Genomic DNA, 16,787 nt, shown 5'->3' with positions numbered 1-16,787 from the left:
AGCAAAAACGATGCACACACTTGCCAGCACTTTCGTTCCACCCAAGGTGTGGCTGCTTAAACACCCATTTAATTGCTTTGTGGCGATCTGAAATCACACACATGAACTTGCCAACACCAATTACCTCCCTCCGCAACCATCTCATGAACCAACCCCAGTTCGTAGCGTCCTCTTTCTCAACAATGGCAAATGCAAGAGGTATTAACCTATTATTAGCATCATGTCCGCATGCCATTATCAATCGGCCCTTGTATCTTCCTGATAGAAATGATGCATCCACACTTATTACAGGTTGAAGGTGGGGAACTGCTGCAATGCAAGGTCCAAATGCCCAAGCAACACATCGAAATTCTCTATGCCCTTCTAATGTCATGGGTTTTGATAGAAGAACATACTTTGTACCTAGATTTTTTACTCTAATAGCCTCAAGGAAGGGGATGAGAAGATTGTATGATCCTTCCCAGGTACCAAAAAGTTGTGCTATGGCCTTCTCCCTTCCACGCCACAACTTATTGTATGATGGTCTCACATTTCTGTAACGTTGTTTGACCAATGCCCGCACATTTTTTATACTCAACTCTAGGTCATCCTTGAGTGCTTCACGAATAACATCTGCAATTATAGAGGCCGATAACTGAGAATGGTCAGTTCTATTACCCGGTGCACGACAAGTATGAGAATAAGGACATTTCCTTACTTGCCAACATGAACCAATTTTTGTTGGTATTGCATACAACCTCCACATGCAACTGTCATCAATACACTCTGCTACAAGTTTAGATTGACTGCTTGTGCTATACTTCACTTCCAGGTTCATGTTTATGTGAAATTCACCAATCACAATTTTTAGGTGCTCTTTTGAATCCAAAATTTGCTGCTCTGACAATGGGCTTTGAAAGTGCTTCTTGCATCCAAAAAAACTTTCATTTGATGTCGTCTCTGTTAGTATAGATATGTCACCAAAGGCTCTCACACCATTCTGTCCACATGTACGCATGAATGGAAATGCATTAACATGATGCATAACTCTTGGTTGTGGATCTTCGTCTGAACTCTGGGTAGGTGCGGCATCAGAATCATCCATCGATTATGAACTCACGACTGAAAATTTGGTTTCTCACAAACCAGCCAATTAAGGACCGTAATTCAGGAATAACAATCAATTGGAGATTAAAGCAATGTAGATTTGATAGAACAGTACAACAACTAACATGAACCAAGCACAAAATCAATTGGAGAATCCTAATGGCGAGCGGTTGATGAGACCATGTCGCTCCTGTGATGATCGGTGTTGCCGGCTGCCAGAGATTGCTTACCGTATGGCGAGGTCCAGGAGCAAAGATTGCGTCCATATTAGGGTTTTAAACCTCACGTAACTTCTATCTGTCATTAGGAAAGACTCGGTTTAGTCGGATCTGATGGCTAGGCGAAGCACTTGACTGGATGCAGTCCCTAATAGCTTCCAGACCTGGACGCTATCCTCGATAGCATCCAGCTGTGGACGCCATTGTACTTTGCGTCCTTCCTATTTTTAAAATTTCCACCTGCCTGTCACTAGTTTCATAATTCCGTGATTATTAATTACTATTAATAAAAAAATCGGGTGAGGCCTTATCATAAGCAAGAAACATGGACGCCGTTGATGGTGAAATCCAGATGGGAGGGGCCACATATAGGCTGTAGATTGTAGATGCCATTGATGCTGAAATCCGGATGAAAGAGACCACATGCCTGAATACCACGGTGCAATTTGCACTCACCGTGGTGAAGGTGCTTGGAGTGGAGTACCTTATGAAACCAACTGTCGAGGACACGGAAAGGTTGATCGACAATAGGGCGGCAAGAGACAGGTACCGTTTAGATGCCATTGATGCTGAAATCCGTCCAACATATCGGCTGAGAATGGAGGATTGGGTGGTCCGGGCAGTGAGCAGGAAGTATAGGGAGGGTTTTAAGTGTTCGATCGTGCATGCTCAGACAAAGTTACGCACTGAACCAGGTAAATAAAAAACATGCCTCTCCGTTGCATTTGATCCTGCCCGGGAATGCCAAATCATCTTCGTTCTATATTATACAGGCAATTAGTTCCCGAGATACATGGAGTCCATGCTACTCCTACACCGCATTCATAGCACAAACTAAACAACCAGACAGTATTGCGTTGCGTGTGAAGTACAGTACGTATGTACAGAACCGCAGAAACATGCACATCCAAGATCCAAAAGTAGTTTGGTAGATCCGTCTTCTTTTTCTCCGAGGCAGATGCCGTTTAGAAGAGCTCACCATGGTTCACCTAAGGAAGATAAAGGTCTTCAGACTTTGTCCGCGGGAGCAGAGTGGTCCGCCGCCGCCAGCATCGCCGACAGCTCGCCGGACGTTGCGGAGGCCGGGTCTTGCCGCTGCCGGCTCGACTTGCGCCACCGCCGGTCCCACGGCAGCGGCCAGCACCTGACCGTGTCGCCGTCTCTCTCCCTGCACCACCACCAACGCCAGCAATGTTAGACTATGGATATATCGGTCTGCTTAGCATCGCACTGACTGTAATTAAGAAAGCAAACCATGATGGAAGTGCAGATTTTCTCGACGCAAAAGTAGATTTACGCTGGATTCGCGTATTAGATTTTCTTCCTTAGCACGATCAGATATTCTTCTAATTAAGTACTACTCTCTTAGATCCATAGTAAGGAGCTGTTCGGCAGTCCACCCGCTGCCTGGAATTTAAGGATCTGCGAAGTACCCGTTTGCTCGCTCCGTGGTTTTAAACTGAAACTCCGTCAGCTCCGGGAGCGGCCTCGTGGAGCGGAGGGACTCCGAACAGGCTCTAAGGGCCAGTTCTTTTGGGCAATTCTCCGGGAATTGACCCCCTCCCCAGCTTCTCCCAGAATTGCCACTCTATATTTTCTTACAATTCCTAGCTAACTAGATCTTAACTAGTTAGGAATTGTAAAAAAAGATGAAGTGACAATTCTGGAAGAAGCTGGGGAGGGGGTCAATTCTCGGAGAATTGCCCAAAAGAACTGACCCTAAGTGTCACGGTTTTAGTTAAGGGAGCAGTAATTAGAGTACTAATCAGATTGCACTGCGCAACACGACACCTGCAAGCTGCAAACTGCACCCGGCAGGCAGGTCACGCTCATGTGGTTGGCTGGCTGTGTCACCATCAGCTAGCGGTGCAAGTCACTTTCGAATGGTTCTCTCTATCAGCTAGCGCCTAGCTCGTACTAGTATAGTGCACAGATGTATGGGTATGATCGATCGAGCTAACAAGCTAGCTGCAAACGCCTCACAGCTGCAGTTAATAGGATATAATTTTCAGTCGGTGAGCGGACAAATCAGCAGCACCGCATCGACTATGCAACATGACTGACGTGCCCAGCATCTATCTACCCATACATTCGCCTCGGAATTGTCGTGCGTGGCGACGTGCCGTGCCGGCCCTGATTTGGCCGGCAGGTAAGGCCAGCTAACTGCTCTGTTTCAGTCAACACTGAAACAGAGAGATTGATGCGTGCCTGATTGTTCGTTTGTTCCTACGCATGACTAGGTAGGTAGAGTATACACCACCGCGTCGATCCAGTGGTGATGATTATCCACAATTACTAGACAAACGAGAGCACGACGGAGGGATTTTGTGCGGGCCAACTTCTTAATTTAGTTATGAGAATTCGAGGTTGATATGGAGGGGTTTTGTGCCCGTGTTTGGGTGGATTTGTTCTTCCTGTCGTGCTCTCGTAATTTATCTGCAGTTCATCGGACCGGTCGGTCGATCGAGAATCCATGGCGTCGAAATGGAATATTGTTTAGGGAGTATATAGTCTGGTCAATGGATTAGTACGCACCTCTTGTTGCAGTCGTCGGGGGCGACGGCGCTGGCGGCCCGGCCGGAGTTGGAGAAGGAGGGCGTGCGGGCGGGGCGCGGCGCGGTGAAGCTGCGCGTGAAGGAGCGCGGCATGTAGAAGTTGAGCAGGACGCCGTCGCTGCTGCTGCGGAGGCCGCTCCCGCTGCCGCCATCCCCGCGCCGCCTCGCGGAGCCCCGCTTCTCCGTCGCCCTCGCCGGCTGCTGCGGCTCGGCCTGCCCGCTGGACGCGGACCGCTCGGCCAGACCCAAGGGGCTCGGGCTCGGGCTCGCCTCCTTCCTCTCGGCCGGTAGCGGCGCCACGCCCACACAGCCGTTGGCCCCGGCCGCGGCGGTCTTGTCGACGAGGTCGGTGAGGGAGAGCTCGTACTCGGCCTCGGGGAGGTCGCGCAGCATGCCGAGCATCTCCTCCCGCCTCCGCGCGATCTCCCGCGCCCTGGCCGACGCCCCGTCCGCCGCCACGGGGCTCATCCCCGGCACCCACAGCCTCGCCGCGCCCGGGAGCGGGGCCGCCCGCTCCGAGCCCGCCTGCAGCATGGCGCGAGAGGCCGAGCGAAGCAGTAGTGGGTGGGCGCGCGCGTCGTCGATTCGGCTACGAGGTTGATGCGACGGTGCAAGGAGGAGGATGGATAAGTGGTTGTGGTGGTGGAGAGCGCGACGGCTGATTTGGTACTTGAGGAGGAGGCCGGGGAGGAGGAAAGGCGGTGCGCGTGATGGCGAGCGTATGGAGACGACGACGCGCGTACGCGTATGCACCTCCAGTCCGGGCCACGGGGGCGGGCTCGTGATCTGCCGATGGTGACCGCGGCGGATACGCTGGGATCTAGAAGGCGAAGGTGTCAGCTTTGCTACGTATGAGCTCTGGCCTGCTCGGTGAAAGCGAAAGCGTCCGAGTGCGGTGCGTGCCTTGGGTTGCAAGCATGGAAGTCTTTGCGCTCTAGAAGCAACGACGAGCAAAGTCCAAAAGCTATAGCCCCGGTCGGTCGGTCGGTCATGTGAGAAGAAGCTCCAACGGGGGTGCATCCACAGGAACATCTGATGCGCGTCCTCTGGCCACACTGCACACAAGGAACAACAAACCGATCCCTCTTTTGGTTTACAGAAATTTTGTAGGAATTGTAAAGGACAGAAAATTTATCGGTTTTGCTAAACTTGATGTGCGTGAAATTTTTGTCCGCTCCGGTCGCTTTTTCCTTCTTCCGGAGTGAGCGGGATGGAAGGCCGGACCTCACCGGAGAAGAAGCAACCTCGTCGGAGAAGTGGCCCCACCATCTATCTTAGGGATGTGAGGGTACATATTCGTCGGAAAGCAGCAACCCCCGCTATCTATCTTAGGGGTGCGGGGTGCAGCCGGGATCGCCGGAGTTGTTCACCGGTGCGGGTCTTAGAGGGATGGCTGGGGCGGCGAGGCGGTGCGCGATACGACTCGCTGACGGTGTGATACCGAGGGGTGGCTCACCCATGGGAGCCCCTCCTCAAGATTAACTAGGGGCCCACATGGCCCAGAGCAAAGGAAAAACCCTAGGAGGGCGCCGGGGACCTTCTTGCCCTCCAAGACAAGGGCGACGGCGGAGGACATCGCATCTACCTCTTCGTAAACCCTAGACCTCCCCCGCTTATATAAAGGGAGGTCAGGAAACCCTCATGACCATCTGTTCTCAGATAGAAACTCTCGATATTAACCTTATACACCATTGCAATCCCTCACACGAGGTATCCCTTCACCATGAATAATCAAAGCATACTAGTCGAAAAAGGGCCTAATGTGAAGCACATTAGTCCCGGTTTGTGGTTGAACCGGCACTAATGTTACCATTAGTGCCGGTTCCAACGGCTAGGCGGGCGATGACCATTAGTACCGGTTCGTGGCGAACCTCTAGTCCCGGTTCATGCCACGAACCGGGACCAAAGAGGTGGTGGCAGGCTGCGGCCCCACCAAGACCTTTAGTCCCAGTTCGTGACACGGACCGGTAATAGTGATGCATCTTTAGTCCCGGTTTGTATAACCAACCGGGACTAAAGATCATCCTATATAAACCCTTCGTCCAGCCCGAGCTCTCTGTTCTTCCCCTTTCATTCTTTCCTCTCCTATGTTCTTCCACTCTTCCACGAGCTCATCACACATTTTGCCCAAATTTTGTCAAGATTTGAATGCCCCATCCATTCAAGTGATCACAAAGGTTAGCAACTTTATCCTTTCATCTCTCATTGCTAGATTAGCTCTTGCAATGTTCTATATAGTGATTAATTTGTGCGTTTTAGTAATTTGGGAGGAATTATATGTGGTAGTTTATTTGATTTATATGCAATTTGAGCTCAAAATAACTCTTAGTTTGCATATGTAGGTGTGGTTTACTTAGTGCCTTCCCGTCTCCGTCCTAACCACCATAGATCGCCCGCACCGTCCCGTCGCCGGCACCACCTTGTGCTGAGCCTCTTGTTCTTATCCTTTTTATATAAAAAAAATCATGTTTTTGTGTGATTTAGATATATAGTTACTTGTATAATTATCTTACCCATACGTTGTTTGTTATACATAGTGCCATGGTTTTGATATCCGTCCCCGTCGGCCCTCGTCCGGTTTATGATTCGGATGTGGTATATTCTCTTTTATAACTATTTGTTGCATTTCGTGTTTATGAAAAATTATGCCCATCAAGTTGACATGGATATTTTTATCTAGGAGGTATGTGAACCGAAAATTCCAACAGACCCTGTTGTCGAGAGGTTAAATTTAGTTGAAAATGAAAATGAGTATTTGAAAGAAAAATTGAAAAGAATTGAGGACGCGAAGATAGAATTGGAGTTGCATCTTGCCGATGTCATCGATGATCACAAGATCAAGATGGAGAAAATGCGCTTGAATATTAGGAAGATTAGAAAATATGCCATTGATAGTGAGGCTTCGTATCATTATGTTGTTGGATCAATTGTTATATTAGTTGCCATCTTGATCGCATTTGTTGTTGCATTTAAATGTTTTAGCTAGAGAGTTTGTATGTTGTTTTATGAGAATAAATGTGTATGGAACTTTATGTATGAACTTGTATTAATTTGATCTTTTCGTGCTGTGTAATGAAGATGAGCCGGCAATGGATGTACGATGACCGATGCTCTCCCCAGTTCGTTAATGGCATGCATACTTTTCTGCTTGCGGCTGAGGCAAATAAGAGGGCAGATGGTTTTATGTCTTGTCCATGTGCTGGCTGTAAGAATGATCAGAATTACTCTAAGTCAAAAACCATTCACGTCCACTTGTTTGAGTCTGGTTTCATGCCCCACTATAATGTTTGGACCAAGCACGGAGAAAGAGAGGTTATGATGAAAGACAATGAAGAAGAAGAGGACGACGACAGCTATCCTGGCTATGGGTTCCCTGAATACGATGGTACAACAATGGGGGAAGAAGCTGAGCCGACAATGCGGGAAGAAGCTGAGCCGACAATGCGGGAAGAAGCTGAAGAAGAGGCATCAGATGAGCACACTGATGATCTAGGTCGGGCCATTGCCGATGCAAAGAGAAACTACGCAAGTGAGAAGGAGAGGCTGAAGTTGCAACACATGTTAGAGGACCACAACAAATTGTTGTACCCAAATTGCGAAGCCGACAAGAAAACGCTTGGCACCATAGTGCAATTGCTGCAATGGAAGGTAGAGAATGGTGTATCTGACAAGGGATTTGGAAAGTTGTTGATAATGTTAAAGAAGATGCTTCCAAAGGACAACGAATTGCCCGAGAGTACGTATGAAGCAAAGAAGGCTGTTTGCCCTCTAGGATTAGAGGTGCAGAAGATACATGCATGCCCTAATGATTGCATCCTCTACCGCGATGAGTACAAGGATTTGAACGCGTGCCCGGTATGCGGTGCATTGCGCTATAAGACCAATCACGATGACCCTGGTGATGTCGAGGGCAAGTGCCCCAGGAAGAAGATTCCTGCCAAGGTGATGTTGTATGCTCCTATAATACTACGGTTGAAACGTTTGTTCCAAAACGAAGAGCATGCTATGTTGATGATATGGCACGAGAAGACCGTAAGAAAGATGGGAAGTTGAGAGTACCCGCTGACGGATCGCAGTGGAGAAAAATAGAGAGAAGGTACTGGGAGGTTAATGGGAGTCTTAAAGAAATATGTTCATAACCGTGCTAGGCCAGTAGGAAGCATCTCCAAGGGCCATGAAAATAAGGAGGTCATTGAGTTTTGTGTTGACTTTGTTCCTGACCTTAAGCCGATTGGTGTTCCTGAATCACGACATAAGGGCAGACTGGATGGAAATGGCACGCTAGGACCAGATCAAATAATATGTATGGACGGACATTCTCTCACTGAAGCACACTACACAGTTCTACAAAATTCCGCCTTGGTGGCTCCGTATATGGAGGAACATAAGAATATTCTAAGCTCCAAATACCCGGAGCAGTCTGAAGACTGGATTACACGTGAAAAAACGAGGACTTTCGCTGGTTGGTTACGGACACGTGCATGCATGACGACGCTATTCAAGATGACCTATACTTGCTGTCCTAGTTGCCATCTTCGAATATAATGACTTTCAAAGGGTACGAGATAAATGGGAATACATTTTACACGATCTCCCAAGATAAAAAGAGCACCAACCAAAATAGTGGTGTCCGCTTTGATGCAACAACTAATAGGGGAAAGGACACATATTATGGTTACATAGAGGAGATATGGGAACTTGACTATGGAAGTGATTTGAAGGTCCCTTTGTTTCGGTGCAAATGGGTCAATATGACAGGAGGCGGCGTAAAGGAAGACCCACAGTACGGAATGACAACAGTGGGTCTCAATGATCTTGCATACGAGTGAGCCCACTCATGCTCCTACAAGTCCGGCACCGCCGCGTGAGCCCATTGCTCCTCCAAGTCCGGCACCGCCGCGTGAGCCCACTCCTTCTCCTCCAAGTCCGGCACCGCGTTAGCCCAGTCCTCCTCCTCCAAGTCGTCAGGCACTGCGTCAGTCGTCTCCGCCGCCTAAGCAACAACGAAAGAGAGTCGTCGCAGCTCCGGCGGCTAGCGGTATAAGTACAGGAGGCAAGAGATTCCAATATGGTCCAAGCCTCAAGCCTCTTCCTCGTCGGACTTACGACCTGACTGATGAGGAAAACAAAGCCGAAGTGCGAGCCCAATTGGATGCCCATTTTGGACCGAAACCGCCACCGCCGCCAAAGGAGATTGTACCTGAGCATATCATTGACCACTTTATTCATATGGCTAGAGCACCAGCTCCCCCGCATGTTGATTCTGACTATGAGCGCCAAATCAAGAAGTCATTTCAAGCACAGAAAAAGGAGTCGAGCTCGAGTTCAAGCAAAGGAGCTGCCAAAAAAGCGGAAAACGGTTCCCCAGCTGGGAGAACAGGCGGTGCAATCAATCCCCCGCTCATTGTACCATCAACACATATGAGTAGCGACACCGATCTGCCGATAATAACCGACGCTCATAGAAGGATGGCTGAAGAGGCCGGTGTCACTGTGGAACAACTCCTAGAACTCGAGCCCAGACCAGTGATCATAGAGGAGGAAGTAAAATAGAAATATGCCCGCGGCCAACCTTTGGTCAAGCCTGAGGAGGTCAAGAAGCTCTCAACCAGAATGTATCAATTGCATCAATGGTACATGAATGAAAGACTACCGATCGAGAGTCCCTCATGGTGAAAACCAAGGAAGAGTATTACTATAATGAAATGACTCTGTATGTCGAGTTTACAGAACTGTTTCAGTTATTCAATCAAGACGCACTCGACAAATCCCTCGTTAATTGCTTTTGTCTGTAAGTGATTTCTTTCTATAATTTAATAATTAAGTCTCTAGCTAGCTCTAGTGCTCGTTGATATTTACCTGTAATTATTCTCACTATATTCTTTTATGTGGTATTATGCAGAATGAAGATGTATGAAACGAAAAAAGCTGGACGCTATGGCATTGGGTTCATTGACCCAAATACCATTAATGAAGAGACGTGGTCACATGAATTCTATCGAAAAGAAACAAAGAAAAGCTTGTGTCACGCCCAATATGCGATACTATCCTAAAGAGACTCGAAGGTCCCACCAAGGATAGAACCGCATATTGAAACGCTTTTGCAAGGTGGATATCGTTACATCAACATTACATAATAGATGTAGATACATACAAGAGGCATACAATGCCACACGAATACAACATCACAATACATTAGAGCACCATCCGACTACGGATGAAATACAAACAAAAACTCAAACGACATCCACCCTGTTAGCCCAGGCTGCCGACCTGGAACCTATCCCCTGATCGAAGAAGAAGCAGAAGAAGTAACATCGCTCTCGCGTCATGATCATCGCAAAACCTATACCTGCAACTGTTATTGTAGTAATCTGTGAGCCACGAGGACTCAGCAATCCCATTACCATGGGTATCAAGACTAGCAAAGCTTAAAGGTAAAGGAAGGGGTAAAGTGGTGAGGTTGCAGCAGCGACTAAGCATATATGGTGGCTAACATACGCAAATAAGAGCGAGAAGAGAGCAAGCGGAACGGGCGTCAACTAGTAATGATCAAGAAGTGATCCTGAACTCCTACTTACGCCAAACATAACCCAAAGCCGTGTTCACTTCCCGGACTCCGCCGAAAAGAGACCATCACGGCTACACACGCGGTTGATGCGTTTTAATTCGGATCTGGTGTCAAGTTATCTACAACCGGACATTAACAAATTCCCATCTGCCACATAACCGCGGGCACGGCTTTCGAAAGTTTATACCCTACAGGGGTGTCCCAACTTAGCCCATGATAAGCTCTCGCAATCAACGAAGGATATACCTTCTCCCAAGAAGACCCGATCAGACTCGGAATCCCGGTTTACAAGACATTTCGACAATGGTAAAACAAGACCAGCAAGACCGCCCGCTGTGCCGACAAATCCCGATAGGAGCTGCACATATCTCGTTCTCAGGGCACACCGAATGAGCAAGACGACGGGTTGGCATAGACCCTGGTTGCCCAGGGGGCGCCGGGCATTGCTCGGTTTGGACCAACACTTAGACAAGCATTGGCCCGGGGGGGCTAAAATAAAGATGACCCCCGGGCTCCGGAAACCCAAGGGAAAAAAGGCTAGGTGAGGCAAATGGTAAAACCAATGTTGGGCCTTGCTGGAGGAGTTTTATTCAAAGCAAACTGTCAAGGGGGTCCCATAAATCACCCAACCGCGTAAGGAACGCAAAATCCGGGAACATAACACCGGTATGACGGAAACTACGGCGGCAAGAGTGGAATAAAACACCAGGCATAAGGCCGAGTCTTCCACCCTTTACCAAGTATATAGATGCATTAATAATATAAGAGATATTGTGATATCCCAACCAAAATCCTGTCCACCATGGAGAAATCTTCAACTTCACCTGCAACTAGCAACACTATAAGAGGGGCTGAGCAAAGCGGTAATATAGCCAAGCAATGGTTTGCTAGGAAGGGTGATAAAGGTTAGAGGCTGACATGGCAAATAGGGAGGTTTGAAGAGCAAGCGATAGGTAGCGCAGCAAAGCGATAGAACGAAGCAACTAGCATAGCAATGATAATAGTGAGATCCAGGGTAGCGGTCATCTTGCCTGAAATCCCGGAAGGAAGAAGAACAAGTCCATGAAGAAGATGAAGCCACGAAGACGAACCAAGCGTAGACGAACGAATCCTCACAATCGCAACATTATCGGAAGTAAGAAGCAACACCGAAAAGAAACAAACAACATGGTAAACACACAAGCATAAACATGACATGATGCACAATCAAGTATGATGCATGTCCGGTTTAAAGAGGCATGGCATGGCAAAGTGCAACAAACAATACTACAAATTAAGTGGAGCTCAATAAGCATATTGACGAAACACCACATCTGAGTTATTTAGTTCGCTCTCGTTTAGGTACACAACAATGTTAAATGTTGTTAAACATGGCAAGGGGTGAAGCATATGAAAACTACCTATCTAGGCAAGTTTAAATGAGGCCGGAACAACAAACAATAATTTCGGAAAATCCTCATGTGCAATTTATGAATTTGGTACTGATCTGCCCTAAAACATATTTTATTGTTGTTAATCAGGAAAATAAAGTGCACCATGTTAAACTAGGCATTTTTCCACTCCATTTACATATAAAGTTTATTAAAATTGGAGCTACGGTTATTTAGTTATGAAATAAATCATTTTAACAAAGCATTTAAGCAAATTTAAACAAACAGCATTTTAAACATTTTAAATATGGATGAAAGTGGAATATTATTAATCTACACAAAATTCTAAGCATTTTACATGTTTGAAATATTTTAATATGATGCACGGTTCATGAGTTATTATATGCATGAAGTTCAAGGTTTTTTTTTCTGAAAACAGTAATTCACCGGATAATGTTAAATTCGCAGCAGTAAAAAAACACATGCAGGCTGAATTAGAGCACAATTGGGCCAACAGAGATGGACTGGGTGGTGGCTCACATTGGGCCTAAAGGCCGAGGCAGAGGAGGCCAGCTTGGGGCGTTGGGCTGAGAAGAGAGAAGAGAAGGCAGCCCGACAACAGTTTCCGGAGACCGAAAACGTCCGACGTAAATACCGGCAATGGTGCCGCTATATATTTAACGGTTGGGCTATCAAACGAGCTCCGAATGTGACGAAACTTGATAGGCGCTCTGTCTACACTATAATAAGATCGCACGCCAAGTTGCATCCTATTCCGAGAATATTTTTAAGCCACTTATAAAATAATATTTCGGAGGTGTCGCGGGCGCGTGCGAGTGTGGTCGGGCTCAGAACGGACAACGGAGAGAACCAGGGAAACCCGGATGGATGCAAGTTTTATGAAAACGATGTCGATGCAATGCGCATGATGCTATGAGATGAGATGCATAACAAGAACGAAATGCAAAACAACAGACAAAACCCCAACCACGAAGGAAATATCATATCACATCTCCGTAAAAGGCAAGAGTTGGAGTTATGAATATGGAAAGTTGTATCCGGGGCGTTACAGCTTGCTAGAGTTCTTGAAGCGCCTAAATGCCTGTCTAGATATACTACTTCCTTACAGCTTCGGGTCAGTCTTGTACTACAAATTCTGTTTTGCTTACTAGCTGGATGTTAATAAGTGTATAGGAGGTTTACGGTAGTTGATGAGTTATGCACATGCCTGCTTAATTATACATGCAAACATGTGCGCATGGAGTTTCCACTGGATCTTGTTAATCACTAAAGTTGACGAGGGAACAGTTGAAGTACTCGACTCACTACTGAAAGAAGTTACTGACTACGCAATTGTGAAAGGGATGGTCAACAGGTAATTTCAATCATTATCGGAGTATATGTCAGCCTCTTTAAGTTCGTCATTTCCTGATATTAACTAATTAATAACTCCTTTATTCATTTTCTTTGCGGGCGGGCAGGGCTTGGGAAAAGTTCATCAAACAGGTTGATGGCCAACGGAAACAAAAGCTTCACTGGTATCGACCCAAGTTAATTAATTAAGTAGTACTAGCTAGCTAGCTAACATCTCTTTAATTCTAATTTCAATGCCATTCATTAGCATGCTTGATTAATTATTATCTAATTGAATTCTATTCAATTAAAGTCCCTGAAGCAGGCGCCGAGAATGATTTATGTGCATACTACATTTGCGAGAACATCTCCATGATAACGTGCGAAAGTAGCAAACCTGACAGAGATCAATTGGTACGTTTGCCAGAACACTATTCACAACTTTTACATTATTATCTAATATATACACACACAAATAATACATGCATATTGATCTCCTTCTTTAAAGATGAAAGACATGCGGGGTCAGCTCCTACCAGAGAATCGCGTACAAGCGATTCAAGAGGAAATAGCAAGATTTTTGCTCGACCAGGTCATAGATCCCAAAGAAGAATTCTATTACCCGCTACCGAAGTAATGCCTCCATGTAATGATCTGCATGCAAATTGTAGGAGAAATTGTATATACCAACTTGTGTGTGTGTGTCTGTGTGTGTGTGTGATCGGTTCTACGATAAACTCTATTTATATATATGCATAACATGTACAATATGCAGTAGCGTAAAATATGTTTCAAATGAAAAATAATTAAATGGAAAACACAAAATTAAAAGGAAAAATAAATCATAAAAACAAAACCCCTAAACCTTTTAGTCCCGGTTGGTGTTACCAACCGGGACTAAAGGTCTCCCAGCCCCCATCGCGAGCTCGTGCCACGTGGACAACCATTAGTGCCGGTTCGTGCTGAACCGGGACTAGGGGGGACCTTTAGTCCCCACCCTTTAGTGCCGGTTCAAGAACCGACACTAAAGGGGCCTCATGAACCGGGATTATATCCCTTTTCTGCACTAGTGGCAAGCAAGATGTAATATTACTCTTCGGAGGCCCGAACCTGGGTAAAACCCTCGTGTGATCTCCGATCTTAGACTTTCAGTTGCGCTTGGACCCCTACCGAGGGATCCGACGGTATTTCGCAACGTCAGTTGGCACGCCAGGTAGGATGTTGGAGGTCGGAGGTTGGGGCAGGGCAAGCTAAGGGTGGGGGGAGGGGGAGACAAGAAGAGGGAGGAATAAGATGAACAGTACTAGATCTATTTTGGGCGGTTGGATGAAGATTGGACGGTCCATATAAGTGACCAATGAAACGTTTTTTCTAGTACCTGACAAATAGAGGCTCCCAAATTTTGTAGAAAATTTTCTTTGAAACCCTTTGGTTTGTAGGAATATATTCCTCTTCCTATATAGGATAGTAACAAATCCTTCACATTTCAAAGAAAAAGAAACATTAATTAGCCTAAACTTAGTGGAAGAATTCCTAGCCTATGCATCAAATGATATATATCTACCTACAGGAATTGTGATGCGTGTCATATCACTTCATACGATTTTTCTATTCCTATCCTATGAACCAAAGGTGGCCTAAGTTTCCCATTTTCTCCTAGCAAGCGATCACAAGGACGGCTCGTGCCACTCCCCTCTCCTTCTATCTTCGGGAGATGAGTCCATTCCTAAGGCAAACATTTTTATTTTGACAACTTTTGGCTACTTCAGTCTGGGTTCAAGGACTTGGTTTGCTAAGGTAGGCGGTGGCAGCAGCTGGTCTATCATGGGTTTTCGGTGCGGTGGACGTATGTCCTCATATCGCCAAAGTCTCATGGTAGTTTATGCGAGGTTGAAGAGGGGGTGGGGGATTGTCTTAAGTGGTACACCCTTGAGGCTTCCCTTACGGAGGTCTACAGAGGGGACATCAATGGGAATGAGAGAAAGCGGAAGTGTTCCATCCCGTGCATGTTAGAATGGGAATGAGAGAAACCTGATGTGTTTCGTCAGAATTGGCTCTTGAGGGGTGATGCAAACACTGCCCACTTCCATGTGAGAGAATGGGAGAAGGCGGAAGTGTTCCATCCCATGCTGCGGAGGAGGCGGAAGGTACTAGGGTCTCTATAGGTGATGGAGTGGGTACCCCTTTTATGGCTGAACCCCTCTAGTTGTTTGCGATTTGTTTGGACCTACTTATGTTAGTGGCCTTCGATTTTTGTAGTGGGAGTTGGAACATTTGTTCTGACGAATATTTGTACCTAAGGAAGCCGAGCTGCGGGGCGACCTCCCATCCAAGTTGTCCGCTGCTTCGAGTTTGGTGTCGTGGCACCTTGCCCCTCAGGGCTATTCTCCTCCAGGTCAGCTCACCTTTCTCTTCTACGTTGCTCACCGACCCTTACCCGTCCTCCCAGTTGTGGAAACTGCCACTGACGCTTAAAATCAAGATATTCGCCTGGGAGCTACTCTGATACTACGCCCTCTTGGGCACGGAAGTGACAAAGAGACATCAGCCTGGTGATGGCCTTTGTCCCTTTTTCTCGGTGCCAGAGTCTAGGACGCATATATTATTCTCATGGCCCATCATCCACTTCTTATGGGGTTGTGTCCGCGAGACTCTCTGGACTGAGTGGCAGGCCTTAAACCTGGGTAACTTTCTTGTTGCTCTGGCTCGATCTCCTCGAAGGAGACACCTCTTCTGGTCCTTGCTCACGATTATGGCCTAGAGATTATGGACAACGCATAATAGTATGATTATCAAGAAGGTCCTTTTGTGATGTGCTATTAACTCTGTGTTTAAATTCTGGTTTTCATGTAGCAATGATGGTAACTCTATTGGTGGCAGGACAGGGGACCTGCTGAGTGGCATGACTGATAGTCTGCAGCTGGTCGGTTGTCAGCTCTGAGAGCCCATTACTAGTTGATGCCTCTCCCCCATGGCGTCTTATATCACTTTTGTTTGCGCCTTTGGGCATGTTTGTGTGGTTGCCCCAACAGACTTATTATTTCTTTTTTTTTCGCACTTGGTTGATTTGTTGTATGGACCTAGGTTAGTGCTTTTTTGATAAAGTGGGACAAAACCTATGTCGAGTGTGACAACATCCTGGCTAGAGGAAGAGGGCCGGGCTGAGGACCCCATATCGATTCCGTCCTAGGCCACGTTGGGCGGCCCTTGATGATTACAAGGAAGACCGAGAAGACTTGACATGTTCGCCAAGACAATGGGCTTGTGGAGAATCCTGCCTCCTCGCACGTAGACAACTAGGACCCCGTAACTAGGACACCCCCTTACGTTATAAACCGAGGGGACAAACTCGTAGAACACACATTACAATCTCACGGTAGATAACTTTACTTCACACACTCCAACACAATAATACAATCAGAGCATAACGTATGGTAGTATCTCCCCGGAGAGCCCGAACCTGAATAAAAATCATGTGTCTCCGTTACCGTCATTCCAAGGCGCCTAACTTAAGATTCATGCCATGAGATCTTCTGGATTTCGGAGTGTATGACCATAATCTGGACATGTTAATTTGTCAGCACCCCTCCCCCTCTCTTCCACCTTACCTTCACCGGTAGCGGCACCTCCACTG

The 16,787-nt window shown here is 46.9% G+C and overlaps 1 protein-coding gene across 1 annotated transcript; it reads right to left on the bottom strand.

Annotated features, from left to right (window-relative positions):
• Positions 1-2,042: 2,042 nt before the first annotated feature.
• LOC123093543 (uncharacterized) lies at positions 2,043-4,926 on the bottom strand. Its single transcript, XM_044515527.1, has 2 exons — positions 3,840-4,926; positions 2,043-2,472 (listed from the first exon to the last, which is right to left on the bottom strand). Exons 1-2 carry the CDS (start codon positions 4,889-4,891, stop codon positions 2,313-2,315), a joined length of 1,212 nt encoding a protein of 403 aa, XP_044371462.1. The 5' UTR covers positions 4,892-4,926; the 3' UTR covers positions 2,043-2,312.
• Positions 4,927-16,787: the final 11,861 nt, after the last annotated feature.

The sequence above is a fragment of the Triticum aestivum genome, chromosome 4B (genome assembly GCF_018294505.1).
Source record: "Triticum aestivum cultivar Chinese Spring chromosome 4B, IWGSC CS RefSeq v2.1, whole genome shotgun sequence".
Lineage (NCBI taxonomy): Eukaryota > Viridiplantae > Streptophyta > Magnoliopsida > Poales > Poaceae > Triticum > Triticum aestivum.
Note: the sequence above shows the minus strand (reverse complement) of the source record. Positions and strands in the feature narration are given on the sequence as shown.